General features: G+C 40.4%; 1 protein-coding gene across 1 annotated transcript in view; it reads right to left on the bottom strand.

The window, feature by feature from the left end:
- thsd7aa (thrombospondin, type I, domain containing 7Aa) overlaps window positions 1-14,988 on the bottom strand; it is an 87,207-nt gene that overhangs the window by 9,623 nt on the left and 62,596 nt on the right. Inside the window, exons 11-21 of the mRNA XM_086014346.1 lie at window positions 14,638-14,741; window positions 13,268-13,462; window positions 12,797-13,063; window positions 8,327-8,505; window positions 8,145-8,150; window positions 7,918-8,051; window positions 7,023-7,176; window positions 2,367-2,508; window positions 2,104-2,219; window positions 1,919-2,036; window positions 189-334 (exon numbers count right to left, since the gene is read on the bottom strand). Coding sequence (XP_085870472.1) covers window positions 189-334; window positions 1,919-2,036; window positions 2,104-2,219; window positions 2,367-2,508; window positions 7,023-7,176; window positions 7,918-8,051; window positions 8,145-8,150; window positions 8,327-8,505; window positions 12,797-13,063; window positions 13,268-13,462; window positions 14,638-14,741 — 1,561 coding nt within the window. The remainder of the gene's footprint in view (window positions 1-188; window positions 335-1,918; window positions 2,037-2,103; window positions 2,220-2,366; window positions 2,509-7,022; window positions 7,177-7,917; window positions 8,052-8,144; window positions 8,151-8,326; window positions 8,506-12,796; window positions 13,064-13,267; window positions 13,463-14,637; window positions 14,742-14,988) is intronic.

Raw genomic sequence — 14,988 nt, 5'->3', positions numbered from 1 at the left:
AGTTAATAAATCGGGCACACTGTAGTGTAGTGTGTGCCCCGGGGTGCCAAGTCTACTAGACCTAAATAACTGATTGAGGTGTACAATACGTCTCTTAAATGTTGTCCTAATGATCTATTCCAGTTCTTAAATAACGATGTTTGCAATATGTATTTATCTAAGATACAGCTATTAGGAGAACAACTGACCTCAGATTTGCATTCAGACCACACACTGTATCTCCAGCTGTAGCAGGGCTTCACAAGGCACGGCTTCCACTGCTGCATCTGTGCTGGGCATGGCCTCCCGTCACCCTGGGGAGCCTGGATGACTGTCCGTGTTCTCCACAGCTTGCCTGAAGAGAGGAGGAAAGAGGCAGAAAAGATTTTTGCCTCAGAATGTTGATAGATATCTGAAATTTAACATACAGTTTTATTTGCTAAGGAAGGGTCAGGACAACAAATACTGTTTGACGTGACCAGTTTTTGAGAGCATACATGTGTGTGAGTGTATAATCAAGTTTGCCTGGGGTTGGACTTAGGTTAGCACAGCTGCTAAAGCCTGTTGTAGTTTTATATCTTCTATCATTGCTTCAGGGAGCTGCTTTTCTCACAGACTGGTGGAGTGCAAAGTGTTCCCTGAGCCTCACAGCACTCATAATTGACCGTCGATCAGTGACCTGATCCTACGGAAGCATTTGCGATGGATACATTATCCGCCTTTCAGTTGGTTATCAAATATGAGAATTGTTTCTCACACCATGAAGCACTTCAGATTATATCCGTTATTATTATACCCAGCTGATGGGAGCGATGGCTCACTCACACTCAACAAAGTATACTGCTGTATGAAAAAGCCCTGTTACAATTCCATTTAGCGCAAATGTCGTCTATTAAATTATGGTAATGTCCACACCCGACTGAATCTTTTAAAATGACCAAGCTTTCTGTCTGCTACTTAAAAAAAGTATCTATCTATCTATCTATCTATCTATCTATCTATCTATCTATCTATCTATCTATCTATCTATCTATCTATCTATCTATCTATCCATCCATCCATCCATCCATCCATCCATCCATCCATCCATCCATCCATCCATCCATCCATCCATCCATCCATCCATCCATCCATCCATCCATCCATCCATCCATCCATCCATCCATCCATCCATCCATCCTGTATATTTGACATAAGTTATACTCGCAGAACTGAAAATTGTTTTACCCGTTTTACCCGACTGCCTAAAAATGCAAAGATAGCTTTCAGTTTGTACTTTGTAACTTTTAAACACTCACAAAGCCGTCACAAAATGAGCAACTGTTAAAATAAAAAGTAATAACATATATATTTATGATGTTTAAATTAATGTGTAATTAAAGTTATGTATGATGGATGTGAACGCATTGCAATATATTAAGCAGATTTGCAAAGATATTGCAGAATGTATTTACTTAGCCTATTGTTGTATGTCTAATTTTTATTTTTCTATTTTGTCTTAAATACATGTATACAAAAGTAAATCATGAAATAAATATGTTGTATCAGGATTAATGAATGCATTTGACATTCAGTAAACTCACAGATACACATGACAACTACGAAACGGCACATAAGACTGCAATACTCGATTGAATGATAACTATTTTTTGCAACTTATACAAAACAGAAAATTACATTTATAAATGTAAACGAAACTTCTTTAATACTCAAGTGTACTTAAAGAAGAATGATCTGTATAGAGGAGAGATGAGGGTCATGAAACTGTGCAAGACTGTCGGGCCCCTGACCAGTTGGGGGTTAATAGTAATACTGATGACACGACTTTCCTCCAGAAAGCAGCACCAATTTTGCCATTTTCATCTTTTAACCTGCAAACCTCTGGTCCAAAGTCAAATCGACAACATTTAAAAAGTGCTAAGAACTGAACTACACATACCTTGGAGTCCGCATTTATGTGTACAGTCGGACCATGCCGACCAGTCCGACAACTGGCAGTTGACAGGGCACTCCACAACACAGGAAGCATTCATTTGCCACTTCCTCTCAAGGCCAAGCTGAAAGACAATTATTTGAATGAACCCTGACTTTATTAAAGAGAGGCAAAAAAGAATTCAAACCCACCTCTTTACAGAACCTCAGGTCAACAGATTTGCCGTCGCTCCGCACACAGTCCAGCATGCGGGTTTTGATACCATTTCCACAGACTGCCCTATCGCTCAGTTGACAAGTACTCCAATCTGCACAGACCAGACATCACTAGACAAAGTTTTCTTATGTTCAGGCATACCTTCCTGAGTCCTAATTTAGCCCAGTTGTCAACATTAAGTCAGTATTAAGTGTTTCCAGAGAAGGCTACATGATTGACCAAGCTGCTTCAGTCTCACCAGTGATGTTGTAGGAATAGTGGAAGCAATTGTTGTTGAGTTTGCAAAGCTCTGCTTCAGTGGTTGGAGGACATTCCTTCTCCTCTCCGGGCTGCCTGATTGGGTAAGCCTTCCTCTCTCGTGTACTGTTCCCATTACATGGCTAGGGAACAAAGAAACATAGATAAAATATACTGATTGATAAAATGATACAGTATTTTCATCACAGTGTGCCATTTTGTTTTGTTAGTGAAAGAAGAGTATTTTCTTTGTCGAGCACAAACCTGGCAACCCATCAACATTCTACAATACAGAAGTACAAAATGAATTTATTTGACCTGGTTTTGCAAAATGCCTTTAGCACTATTTTGTAAAGCCGCTTTTTAAAAGAAATGCCTAGTGTCACAGCAGGCTCGGCAGTGATAAGCCCCACCCAACGTTTGAGGGCTGGTTCTCATACCTGTCAAGGTGTACACTTTCAGTGTAATTTGTACAGGTGGAAACGCCTTTTCAAACATGTATGCCGTACATCGCTGATTTCAGTTCACGTGACAGCAGCCATTAAAAAATAACGTGTGATGTGTAAGATTACACACAGATACTTACGGAGCCCCTCTGGTGCCAGAGTATGAGAAAAAATATGTTTTTGCTAATCTGTACCCACAGTTTAGTAATCTGTACCCACAGTTTACTAATCTGTACCCATAGTTTAGTAATCTGTACCCACAGTTTAATAAACAGTACCCACAGTTTACCAATCCGCTTGCATTCCGCCACCCTATAATGACAATAGGGTGATTGGTTGTGGCGAGCGAAAAAGGTTGTGAATGAATTTGACGCATGAAAAATGAAAATAAACACATTGGCTAATTGTAGCCGTTCGCAGCTGCTAAAACTGCTTAGTCAACACCATAGAACTCAACAATAGTATTTCCATTTGAAATAAGGGTATGAAAGTGAAAATAAACCATGCCATAACTGCTCTAAATATGATTCACAAAGCATTGCACTACGCTCTAGAAACAATATACTTCCTAATTGAATTTACATTGACAGATATACGGCTGTGTGTATGACGGAACGCAAGTGGTTTGCTAAACTGTGGGTACAGATTAGTAAACTGTGGGTACAGATTAGTAAACTGTGGGAACAGATTACTAAACTGTGGGTACAGTTTATTAATCTGTGGGTACAGATTAGCAGAAAAATATTTTTTCTCATACCCTGGCACCAGAGGGGCTCCGTAGATACTGTATGTAAGGGCAAATCACAAAATTCCTAAGATTCAGTCCACCCCAGGGTTGACAGGTATTCTTTTACTTTTTTCACAACCCCTAGGTACCCGTTAATGTCTATACAATGGATGAATTTTCAGTTTCCTCCAAAACCTATGTATAATACCCAACTTCAATTTTGGATGGTTTTTTTCATTCTTGAGAAGTTCCAGTATTTCTAGGAGATATGATGATCTGCCATCTTGACAAAGCAACGAAATCACCCACTTTACCTCCATTTTCAACGTCCTTTGAGAGATTCATATGAAAGTCGAATGAATACATTTTTGAAAACAAATCAGAATAGAAAATATTAAATTGTATCTTAGTCAAATAAAAGGTTCTTTGAAGAGGCTGAACTTCTCTCTCGCTCTCTCTGTATGCCTCTCTTTCCATCTGTCGCTTTCTCTCTCTCACACAAACCCACATTCAACTAAGTGTTACGAGCGAAAACATCAAATTAAACAAATGGCTTGCCTTAGAAGAGGTGTAGTGTGAGATGCCGGAACATCTTCCCGTCCCACTACAGAACACCCCCAAGTTTACTCCCTATTAGGTACTGTCAGATTTTTCATCCGTACCGTGGCTGCCATGCCAAACGTTTTGACAGTTTAAACATCTCGCTAGGCATCCACGGCAATCACGGCCTGTCATGTTTGCCTATCCCGTCCGTCCCTCCTGTTTTTTCCATGGTGGATTGTAATGAGACTGCCTTGGCCACTGGTAACCTACCGGTACTGTAGTGTAAATGTAGCCTTAAAAGATTGAAACCATCACCGGCAGACGCTTCCCTTGCACACACAAACAACGTGGTTTTAACAGTGGTAATCTAGTATATGTTAATACTGCTCATTCGTACCACCATGAGCGCACGTCCAGCACAATAATTAATCTGGCCGTGCTGAACGTGCGCTCCCTTTTTTAAACAAAACTTTTATCATAAACGACCTGATTTTAGACAATAATTTACATGGTATACTTTTGTCTGAGACATGGCTTGGTACAGATGCTCCAGTTGCTCTCAACGAGGCTTGCCCACCGAATTTTAACTTTTTATTTTCTACAAGGGATGGCAAAAGAGGAGGCGGGACTGCATCAATTTTTATTAATACTCTTTTATCAAAGGAGATCATTTTTAGCAGCTATTTATCGTTTGAACACCATGCCTTTGTTTTTAGCAGTCCCCCTATTCTCTGCATTACCGTCTATAGACCTCCCCATCATTCCACTTCTTTTATTACAGAATTTTCAGAATTCTTATCCATTTTATATTCCAGTTATAACAGGATATTAATAACTGGCGATTTTAATATACACATGGACAACATCTCGGACCCACTATCCAGAGATTTTTCAAACCTTTTAAACTGCTTGGATTTTAAACAGCACGTCTTGCAGCCAACTCACAACAGAGGACACACCCTGGATTTGGTTATAACCTATGGCTTGTCTGCTGGTGTGTCCTCTGTTGTTGACTTGGCAGTGTCAGACCACTACTGTGTCTATTTTAACATCGCCAGTTTTAACCATCTAGCAGTCCCGGTCAGAACAGTGAAGAAACGCTACCTATCTTCTGAGGTGACTGCAAATTTTATCGAGATCTTAAAAAACACTCCTGCTGACATTTTACCTGCACCCTGTGATCTTATTGTTGACAATTTTAACCTACATCTTAAATCATCATTAGATTCAGTAGCTCCACTTTTAATTAAAACAACAAAAACAAAGACTGTACCCCCGTGGAGAAACAATGTTATCAAAATATCAAAGAGAAAATGCAGGAGTGCAGAGAGGAGGTGGAGAAAAAGTAAACTTACAGTACACTATGAAATTTTATGCGAACAACTGAAATCCTACAATAAAACAGTAAAACTGGCAAGATCTTCCTATTTCTCAAACCTCATTACAGTCAATAAAAACAACCCCAGGGTTCTCTTCTCCACCTTTGAACTTTTAACTAGTTCTGATTTTAATAAGTCCCCACAGAGACCAACAGATGCTCTCTGTGAGGACTTTGCAGACCACTTCAGAAGTAAAATCGATGACATAAGATCCAGTCTTTTAGCCCGTCAAAACACAAGTTTTGATAAACCCGGACAATCATATTTACATGAGGAAACACTGGAAAGTTTTGCCCTAGTTGATGCAAGGACACTTGTTCGAGTTTTCTCCCAGGTAAACCCAACAACCTGCCTTTTGGATCCAATTCCCACGTTTCTTTTTAAGACATTTTATGGATTTTTTGAAGAACAAATTTTAAATATAGTCAATTGCTCTCTTCAGACAGGCGTCTTCCCCGCTGCCTTTAAAACGGCGGTGGTGAAGCCCCTTCTGAAGAAGAGCGGTTCTGACCCGAGCGTTTTTAATAACTACAGACCCGTATCCAACTTACCGTTTTTAAGTAAGATTTTAGAAAAACTGTTTTTCATCCAGTTGAATCATTTTTTAAATACAAATAATATTTTGGAGAAATATCAATCTGGTTTTAGGATGAACCACAGTACGGAGACTGCTCTTTTAAGGATCTTAAATGATATTAGGTGCACTGCAGACGTGAGAAAACTCACAGTCTTGGTGCTACTGGATCTAAGCGCTGCTTTTGATACAGTAGATCACCAAATTTTATTAAATAGACTTAAAAATCTAGTGGGCATCTCTGGTACTGTTTTTGACTGGTTTTATTCCTATCTCACAGACCGATATTTCTTTGTAAGTATGGATACTTGTTCCTCTAAAACTCATGAAATTAAATGTGGGGTTCCTCAAGGTTCGATTTTAGGCCCCCTACTTTTTAATCTTTATATGCTTCCCCTCGGGGATGTCATCAGGGGACACGGCATCAGCTTTCACAGCTATGCTGATGACACGCAGCTGTATATTGCCGTGTCTCCTGATGACACAGGACCCATTGATACCCTTTTAAATTGCATTTTAGATATCAAGTCATGGATGGCAGATAATTTCCTACAGCTCAATCAGGACAAGACTGAGGTTTTAGTTATCGGTCCCGAAGGTCAGAGAGAGAAGCTTTTACCAAAACTACACATTTTTAATCCCTCACACTGTGTGAAGAACCTTGGCGTCATTTTTGACTCTGAGCTCAGTTTTATTCCTCATATTAAAAATGTAACCAAGACTGGTTTTTATCAGGAAGCTCAAGACACACCTTTTTAGTTTGGCTTTCAACAACTTTTAAATAATTTATCTTTTCTTTTGATTGAAGATAATTCTATGTTTTGCTTTGAATGTTTTAAAGCACTTTGAGTTGCATTTTTATGTATGAAAAGTGCTATATAAATAAAATGTGATTGATTAAAAGATGAACGTCTTTTGTCAACACTATGAAGAACCACAGACAGAAGCTAATGAGTGTCATTAGGTATACAGTACATGTCTTTCTCACCAATGGGCATGGACTCCAGACTCCCCAGTCTGATAACACACAGTCCTCTGGACAGGGTAGCTGGCTGTTACGAGCTCCCAGAGGCATCTCCTCTGGGTCACACAGGTAGTCCTCCACCTGCTCCGAGGGGCCATCTATCGTGTTCAGCATACACCTGTTATACAAAATATTGTCATTATTTTAAGTGATTACAATGAGGCTATGTGCTTGATTACAAGGCCAAAACGCAGACGTCATGGAATGCGCCAAAACCAGCTGCTGCCAGACATTTCAATCATGGGGATTTTCTTGAATGCTATAACAATGTGAAGTTTGTGATTTCAATGTATCAAAATTGGCGACACGGTGGTCGACTGGTTAGCACGTCCGCCTCACAGTTCAGAGATCGTGAGTTCGATCCCGGCTCCGACCTCCCTGTGTGGAGTTTGCATGTTCTCCCCGTGTCTGCTTGGGTTTTCTCCGGGTACTCCGGTTTCCTCCCACATTTCAAAAACATGCATGGCAGGTTAATTGAACACTCTAAATTGCGAGTGTGAATGTTCGTTTGTCTCTGTGTGCCCTGCGATTGGCTGGCAACCGATTCGGGGTGTCCCCCGCCTACTGCTCGAATACAGCTGGGATAGGCTCCAGCACTCCCCGCGACCCTTGTGAGGATAAGCGGTATCGATAATGGATGGATGGATGGATGTATCAAAATTACAATATATTGAAATTGTTTTGGATATAATCAACTATAGCAGTGGTCCCCAACCAAAGGTCTGCAGACAGGTACCATTTGTTATCCGGCTGCACAAGTAATTTTTTTTTGTCATAGAACATATATGTTAGCGCCCCCGGTGGCGACAAATGGTTGCCAGTCCACGAAATATCTGAGGTTGTTTATTAAACTGTTTACCTGACTTTTCTGGTCTGAATGCCTTCACCACAGTTGTTCTTCAGGTCCACACTGCTAACTTTCCATACACTCCATGGTTCTGCCACCCAAATATACTGACCACAGTCACTGAGACAAGGCACCACTTCATATACCTATTTTAAGAAACATTTATACAGTATTACAGTATACAAGTATGGAGGGGGGAAAACTGTAAATTGAATGAAGAAAAGCAATTCAGTACTTACTTGTGCCTGTGGTTGGAATGCATTCAACAAAGAAAAGAGAAGAAAAACAGTAGTGTCTTTGAAATTATTGTTTACTTTATTTATAACATGTACAGTACATTGTATACACAGTATGTCAAATGTAACTTTTCATAACTGAACCTTATGGAAACTACAATCTACTGTATTTTGAGATAGATCACCTGGTTGACATGGTCAAGTTTGGGGCAAGGTCTTCCACCGTTGTATGGTTTTTCTCTGAGCCATTTTGATCGAACTTTGACACCACTGCCGCATGACTTGCTGCATCGTGACCAGTTGGACCACTCGCTGAGTTTACAGTCAGACGGACAGGGAATGATGCATGCCTCCTCAATGTACCCTATAAACAATATGACAATAAATGTATTTAACGGTACGTATATAAAAGGTGGAGGAATCTAATCGCATGACTTTGTCAGGTGTGCTGCCTCAGCACCATGAGGTGTGTCTGTGCATGTGTGTGTGTTTTGGAGGCTTTGCGGGTTTGGTGTGTTGGAGTTGTCGGCAGCTGAGTCCAATCCCCCTAATCACTACCAGTACTTAAGGTGCTCTGGGCTGCCAGCACATCGCCAGATTGTCTATGCTCTTCAAGAAGTTTGTAGCTATCTAGCGCCTACTGAGCGCTACCTTGCATATGCAATTGTATATTTAGTTGTCTTTTCTCTGACCACAGATTACTCATCGTTCTTGTGAACCCTGTCTACCTGCTTACCATCTTAAGACACACCTGTGGCCCGCTTGCCACCTCGCCGGAACTCCGCTTCACCCCGGTCACACTGGACATTGATTTAAACATTTTTGAATGCTAACCTGCCTTTCCCGTTCCTGCATTTGGGTCCCCTACTCCTACCCATGAACCATGACAGCCTTGACTTGAGTTGGCGATTTTAGGGCTTGGACAAAAAGACTCGACTGGACTTTGACTTAGTATTAAAGAAACTTGACTTGACTTTGACATGAACTAAATGAATTTACAAGTTATTCTGTTCATATTTGAAAATCTGCATTTTCAACATAAAGTGCATTATTTTTTTACGTTTTTTTTGTGACGGGACACAGCAGGTGAGATGGCTTCCACCAAGCCATCGGCCTCATCAATGACAGTGATGAGTCTGCATACCGAGTGAAAGTGGAGTGGAGTGAACTATAACTCAAATGGTTTGAGCGAACCGGTTGCAATGATTCATTTAAGTTTATATCAGTAACTCACCTATGTTTAAAAAAAGTATTTTGATTTCAGTCCCCAAAAAATCGGATAAAAATAAACCTGACATTTGTTTCAGTCATACAAGTGAATGAAGTTTTATTTAGTTACTCAAAATTACTTTACTTTCACTTGTATAGTGCTTTTTGATCTTTGAGGTCCTCAAAGCACTTTAACACTGTCTTCTTATTCACCTACTGATGACAGGGTCAGGAGCAACTTTGGGATCAGTATCTTGCTTAAGGACACTTCAAAATGGTCATTGGGTGGAGGGTCTGACCCACAATGGGAGAAAACCACTCTACGACCTGAGTCATGCTGAACTACTGGGTTGATGTGTTGTGAGATGACAGATGCGGATATACACTACAGTATTCACATGTGTCATCACACGCCAAGTCAACCCATGAGGGCTGATGGCTCCGGTGATAAAGTGGTCATCACCTAACCCGAGGTTGTTGGTTCGACCCTTAGCCCTAATGTCCATGTCGAAGTGCCCTTAAGTAAGATACTAAACTGCCAGTTGCTTTTGTTTCTGTGTCATCAGTAAACATTTTTAAGTGTACTATCAATAGGCCTACCGGTACTTAAAATGCTCCAACATTTTATTATACTCATAACCACTAAGTTACTACAAAATTTATGAGTCAGGTTAATGTTTTGGAATGAGCAGAGGTGGGCATTTCACTAAATTTTACTGGTTCGTCATTCGTCATCCGACAGCGGCCTGGGTACCCGGCCGTCATTCGTCAGTCCGTCATTTTTCACGACGAACTGAATTGTAATCGTCAATCAGTTCGTCAGTTAATTCCGTCAGTCAGTCGGCCCGTCAGTTTGGGAGGGGACCTCAGCCCACGGACCGTCACTGATGGACGCAGTTAGTGACCATTACACTGACGGATGAAAATCCACTTCCGTCAGCGCTTAGTCTGTCATTTTTAAAAAGTGTCCCATCATAAGTCAATTGTCAGCAAACCGGGTGTCCGTCACTGACTACGTTTACATGCAGTCAATATTCGGGTTAAGGTCAAAATTCCGATTTCTGAAACATTCTGAAAAAAACCTTTACATGCGTGAGTGGGCAGAGTTACGCCCGCATTTGAATAAACTGATTGAAATGGCGACGCATTGACGTCGTGATAGACGTCATTTTCGCTTGTTACTTTCTGCCATCAATAAAACATATTCATGTCACTCAGCACAGGAATAAAGCAGCCGGTTTCCTTAGTGTTCCAAAAGTGTGCCACTGCGTGGCACCTCTGAGTTTTGCCATGATTGTTTACCTCTCTGCTTGTATATTTCCAGCGACTTGTGCGTCAGACATATGACTTATACTACGTGTATGTATCGGTCTATATACACACTGTGTCTCTTTTGCCATAGAGACAGAAATTACTGCAAAAACACCACAAAGGAATCACTGTATTCAAGTTAGGCTCACGACGGCGAGGATGCCGCGCATACAAGCACTTCCTGTACTACAAAGACCAAGATTCAATACAAGCACTTCCTCTACTACAAAGACCAAGATTCCTTGCGGTTGAGCATGTGCAGAGTGTCTCGTGCATTCGGGATATTCCGATATATACATGCACGTATATTTGGGTTGGAAAGGGAGTAACCGAGGCATGATATTTGGGTATTCGCGTATTCAGGTTATTGCGAGCGTTTACATGGTTTTTAAAACCCAGAATACTGCCAAAATTCTGGTTTTAAAAGGTTTATTGACTGCATGTAAACGCAGTCACTGACGGACAGAATGCCCACTTCTGGAAATGAGTGATTCTGATTCTAACTGTTTTTTGGGTATAAGTTAACTTGTGTATTTTAACTGAGATGTACATTTAGGTTTTATAGTGTGTTCTGGTGCAGCCAGTACAACCTGGAGCTGAACACGCTCAGCACAAGAGTTGATTGTGGACTTAAGGAAAACATAATATGGCACAGCTGCCTCTCACATTGTCTAACTGCCCTCAGTCAACTTTTGTGTTTTAACATACTTGCCTAATAAAGACAAGTATCATTCTAATTCATATTCTTGAACAAGATACTGGTACTCCAGTTATCCCTGATGCTGTCTTTATAGTACACACTTTATAGTATACTACAAAAAATCTTTAGTCGCTCAACCCCTATCCCCAAGTGGTAAAGTCTCTTCAATGTCCCTCTAAGTTTGTGATCTTGTCATCTTATTCTATGTACTGCCAAACACAAACAAAACTGCAATGGTTTACAGCTGCAGCCTGAGGGAATCATGTGGTTGGAAAGACCAGAGACAGCATTGTGTTTCATCAACACAATATTTGTGGAGTAAAAGCAACAATCAAAGGATGCTAAAATCAGAGCGAAAGCTGACAGCAGTCTACATTACACTTGCAGCCAGTCACTATAAAACAACCCTATAGGCTACTGGGGGAAAAGCTCAGACTCACAACTAGATCGTTTTTCCATTGAACAAGCACAGATGTGCCCATTCCCCCGAGTGCTTTGATGCCTTCTATATTGTCCTGAGGCTATGACTGCTCTATAATTCTCAATTCCCTTTCCTGCTCTTTCTGGCAAATACCAAGCTATGTTCATACAGTTCCAAGTGGCCTGACAGATTTTGGATTTTGGCTAATATGAATGACCCTTAAACGCCTTCCCCTGACTGATTCTAATGTTCACAATGCAGATGAACTAAAATGACCGCCTCTAAACTCGGTCAACTGACATGATTTTAACAAGCTTTAACAGTAGTTTACTTGTATTTTACAATGGTTTACTTATTAAGGTCAGTTTAGCTATTGAATGTTGCATGCATGTACCAGCAAGACAAGAAGTGAGTTTCCAAGACATATAATTGGCAGTCTCCAGCTGTGTCCCACTTCAACCTTCCTTTGAAATCAGATGCATTAAATATGAACTCCAAAATGAGAAAGAGGTCATTTGTCAGGGTTTCTTTTTGTTCCTGTGACATCAGTGATCCGTTACAACGGTCTGAATGGACTAGTTCATATTATCTGTCTTTTAAAATATGTGGCAAAATGCAGCCCCTTGCAGCCACAACAAGATGTTGAAAGCATACAGCAAAACCTGGGCAATTGTACACCGCATGTTAGTGTTCAACTTTTTTTCGTTCCGCCAGAATTATTTAAAAATCTACACTTGAAAATTAATTTGAGATAATAATAAGTCTACTGTAAATCATGATGCAGCTAAAGTTTGGTTATGTTTCCCACCCTAGTCAAAACTGTGGAATAATAACTTTTTAAATATTTTTTTTTTCAACCTTTTCATTAGATATTGCAGGTACACCTAATGTGGTCTATATGTTTACGTTTCAGATCTCTGCAGTCTGTATCATGGGTTGCAGAGATGCCTTCACTAAATATCAACTTATTTGAATTGTCAGTACTTTAGGTCAACTTTTACTTCTTAAACTCACCATGACTGTTGCAGCGTGAAGTCTCTACGATGCGGTTATCCTGGTCATAGCAAACCATAGCTTGGTATCGATACCCTTGACCACACTCCTTAATATCGCCCTGGACCTTCATGCCCAGTTGACCTTCCATGCGGCTGCTCTCGGAAAGTATACAGTCAGACCAGTTGCCCACAGGCTGAGCATTATATTTGTTGCACGGGCAGTACTGAGTCTCACTCAGTGGATACATCTGGTGGTTCTTACACTGATCTCGCTTTTTGCTCTTACCTGCAGAAAAAAAGACAGGAGATTATTGCCGTCTTTAGAATGCTCATACAGTATTTGAATACTCCTATATACTTGAAGAGGCTTATTTTGAACAAGGGGTCCCTGCTGTTTTTCAATGCACCTATTCACAATATATACCGGTACTATAAATATACTCTATGAATAGGGTATTAGCATATTCTTCATCACCTCCTTTTCACTTACCCACAAGCATCCGTTTGCGGACCCTGACACCCACACAATCAGCTGTGCAAGGGGAAAATTTGGACCAGCTGCTCAGTTGACAGTCCTCTTGGCAGGGCAGCTGGCAGAGCTGGGTGAGAGGTGGCATGGACCTGGAGAACTTCAGACAAGCTTCAACATCCGCCTGTCCACCATCCTGCTTCCGACACGAAACAGCTATGGGGATGAGAGACATGATGCCACTTTTCAAGAAGGTTTGATCCATAATTATAAATATAAAATATCGGAACACAAAAGTCATCCATTCGTCTGGGCTGTGTATGTTATTAATGTATTGTTATAAGAAGACATGACAACTCTTACATGGCACAAAGCCTTTTGTCAGACTAATCTCAAACTCAACACCTGAGCTGAGATCATTGTTTAATTACTTCCTCATGTTTATGGTTTACTTGTTTTATGACCTTTGTCATTGTTATTTGTTTTAACTTTTGTTTTGCTTAACAGTAGTGCACAGTAGTAAAACTAGCCATCTGGTCTTAATGGCACGTATTGTGTATTGTATACAGGGTCAAAACGAGAACTAGAGCCCACTTAAACGTGAAAGAAAAAAAAACGATGATTGAGGAAAAATTAAACAAATACTTAAAATAAATGTAAAGAACTGCACGAGCAATGACCCATACTTATTCTTCATACTTATGTGGTTTACACAAATTCTAAACGTTTTTTTATATACTGCAGTGAATTTTTTTGTAGTTAGGTCTACTAAAACACATATGCCAGGGATATAGTAGCCGTGAAGGCTAAAAAAATAACGTTTCATCGGTATGGAGTAAAACGGTGAACAGAAAGAGACATGTATTGAATTTTCTTCTTCCAGTCTGAGTGTACTATGACAGGTGATGGTAAATCATGACAAGAGGCATCAAAGTGTTGGAGCAGTAAGCTTATCATTGAATTAGATAATGGACTCGATATGTCAGAGACTATGAAAGGAATATGAGAGTACAATTCTTCATGTTAACTGTCTGCCAGGCATTCATGCTACACTCAGCAAGTCATCACAAAGGAGCAGTTGGTTAATGTATATTTATTAAACAGAAACTAATGCAGGGTTTTTCCTGTGTTCAGCTAATTTTGTGCCCGCCTCCAGCCAGAGCGATTGATAACGCTCAACAACACAGCATAAAGCTCCAGCTGTGTTGATTGAGCATTGGTGTCGCTCTGCGGCAGTAACGTATTTTAACTGCAGTTGCAGCGGTCAAACACTCATTTGACAATTATAGTTTCCTTATCTTGCACTTGACAAATACTCTGTAATGAAAAATCCCAAACTCTTATAACCCTGTTGCATAGGCACGCAAGTGTGTCTACTCGCGTATCCTCACCTCGAACCTGTAGGCCCGATCCACAGGTTTCCTGAGCTCCAGGACTGTCCTGACGAACTGACCACGGAACCATTTGACATCTTCGCCATTTATGTGTTTTCCATCTAAAGAAAGAGGCGGACAGTATACAATCATTTGTATTTAAAACCCTGTATCAGCGAGTGATAAAATATTTAAGCCTATGCAAGAACTGTCTGTAAAAGGATCACTGCAAGGGATGTTCACAATAATATATAATAGATGAGCGGCATCATGTGCAACTAATGGATAAAGCGCATAATGAATGAAGATGACTAATACAGCGTCTGAGGTATAATGCAACATTGCATCATTAATACTACATATCTATCT

This window comes from Filicampus tigris, chromosome 18, assembly GCF_054856515.1.
Source record: "Filicampus tigris isolate MCC_2025a chromosome 18, RoL_Ftig_1.0, whole genome shotgun sequence".
Classification (NCBI taxonomy): Eukaryota; Metazoa; Chordata; class Actinopteri; order Syngnathiformes; family Syngnathidae; genus Filicampus; species Filicampus tigris.
Note: the sequence above shows the minus strand (reverse complement) of the source record. Positions and strands in the feature narration are given on the sequence as shown.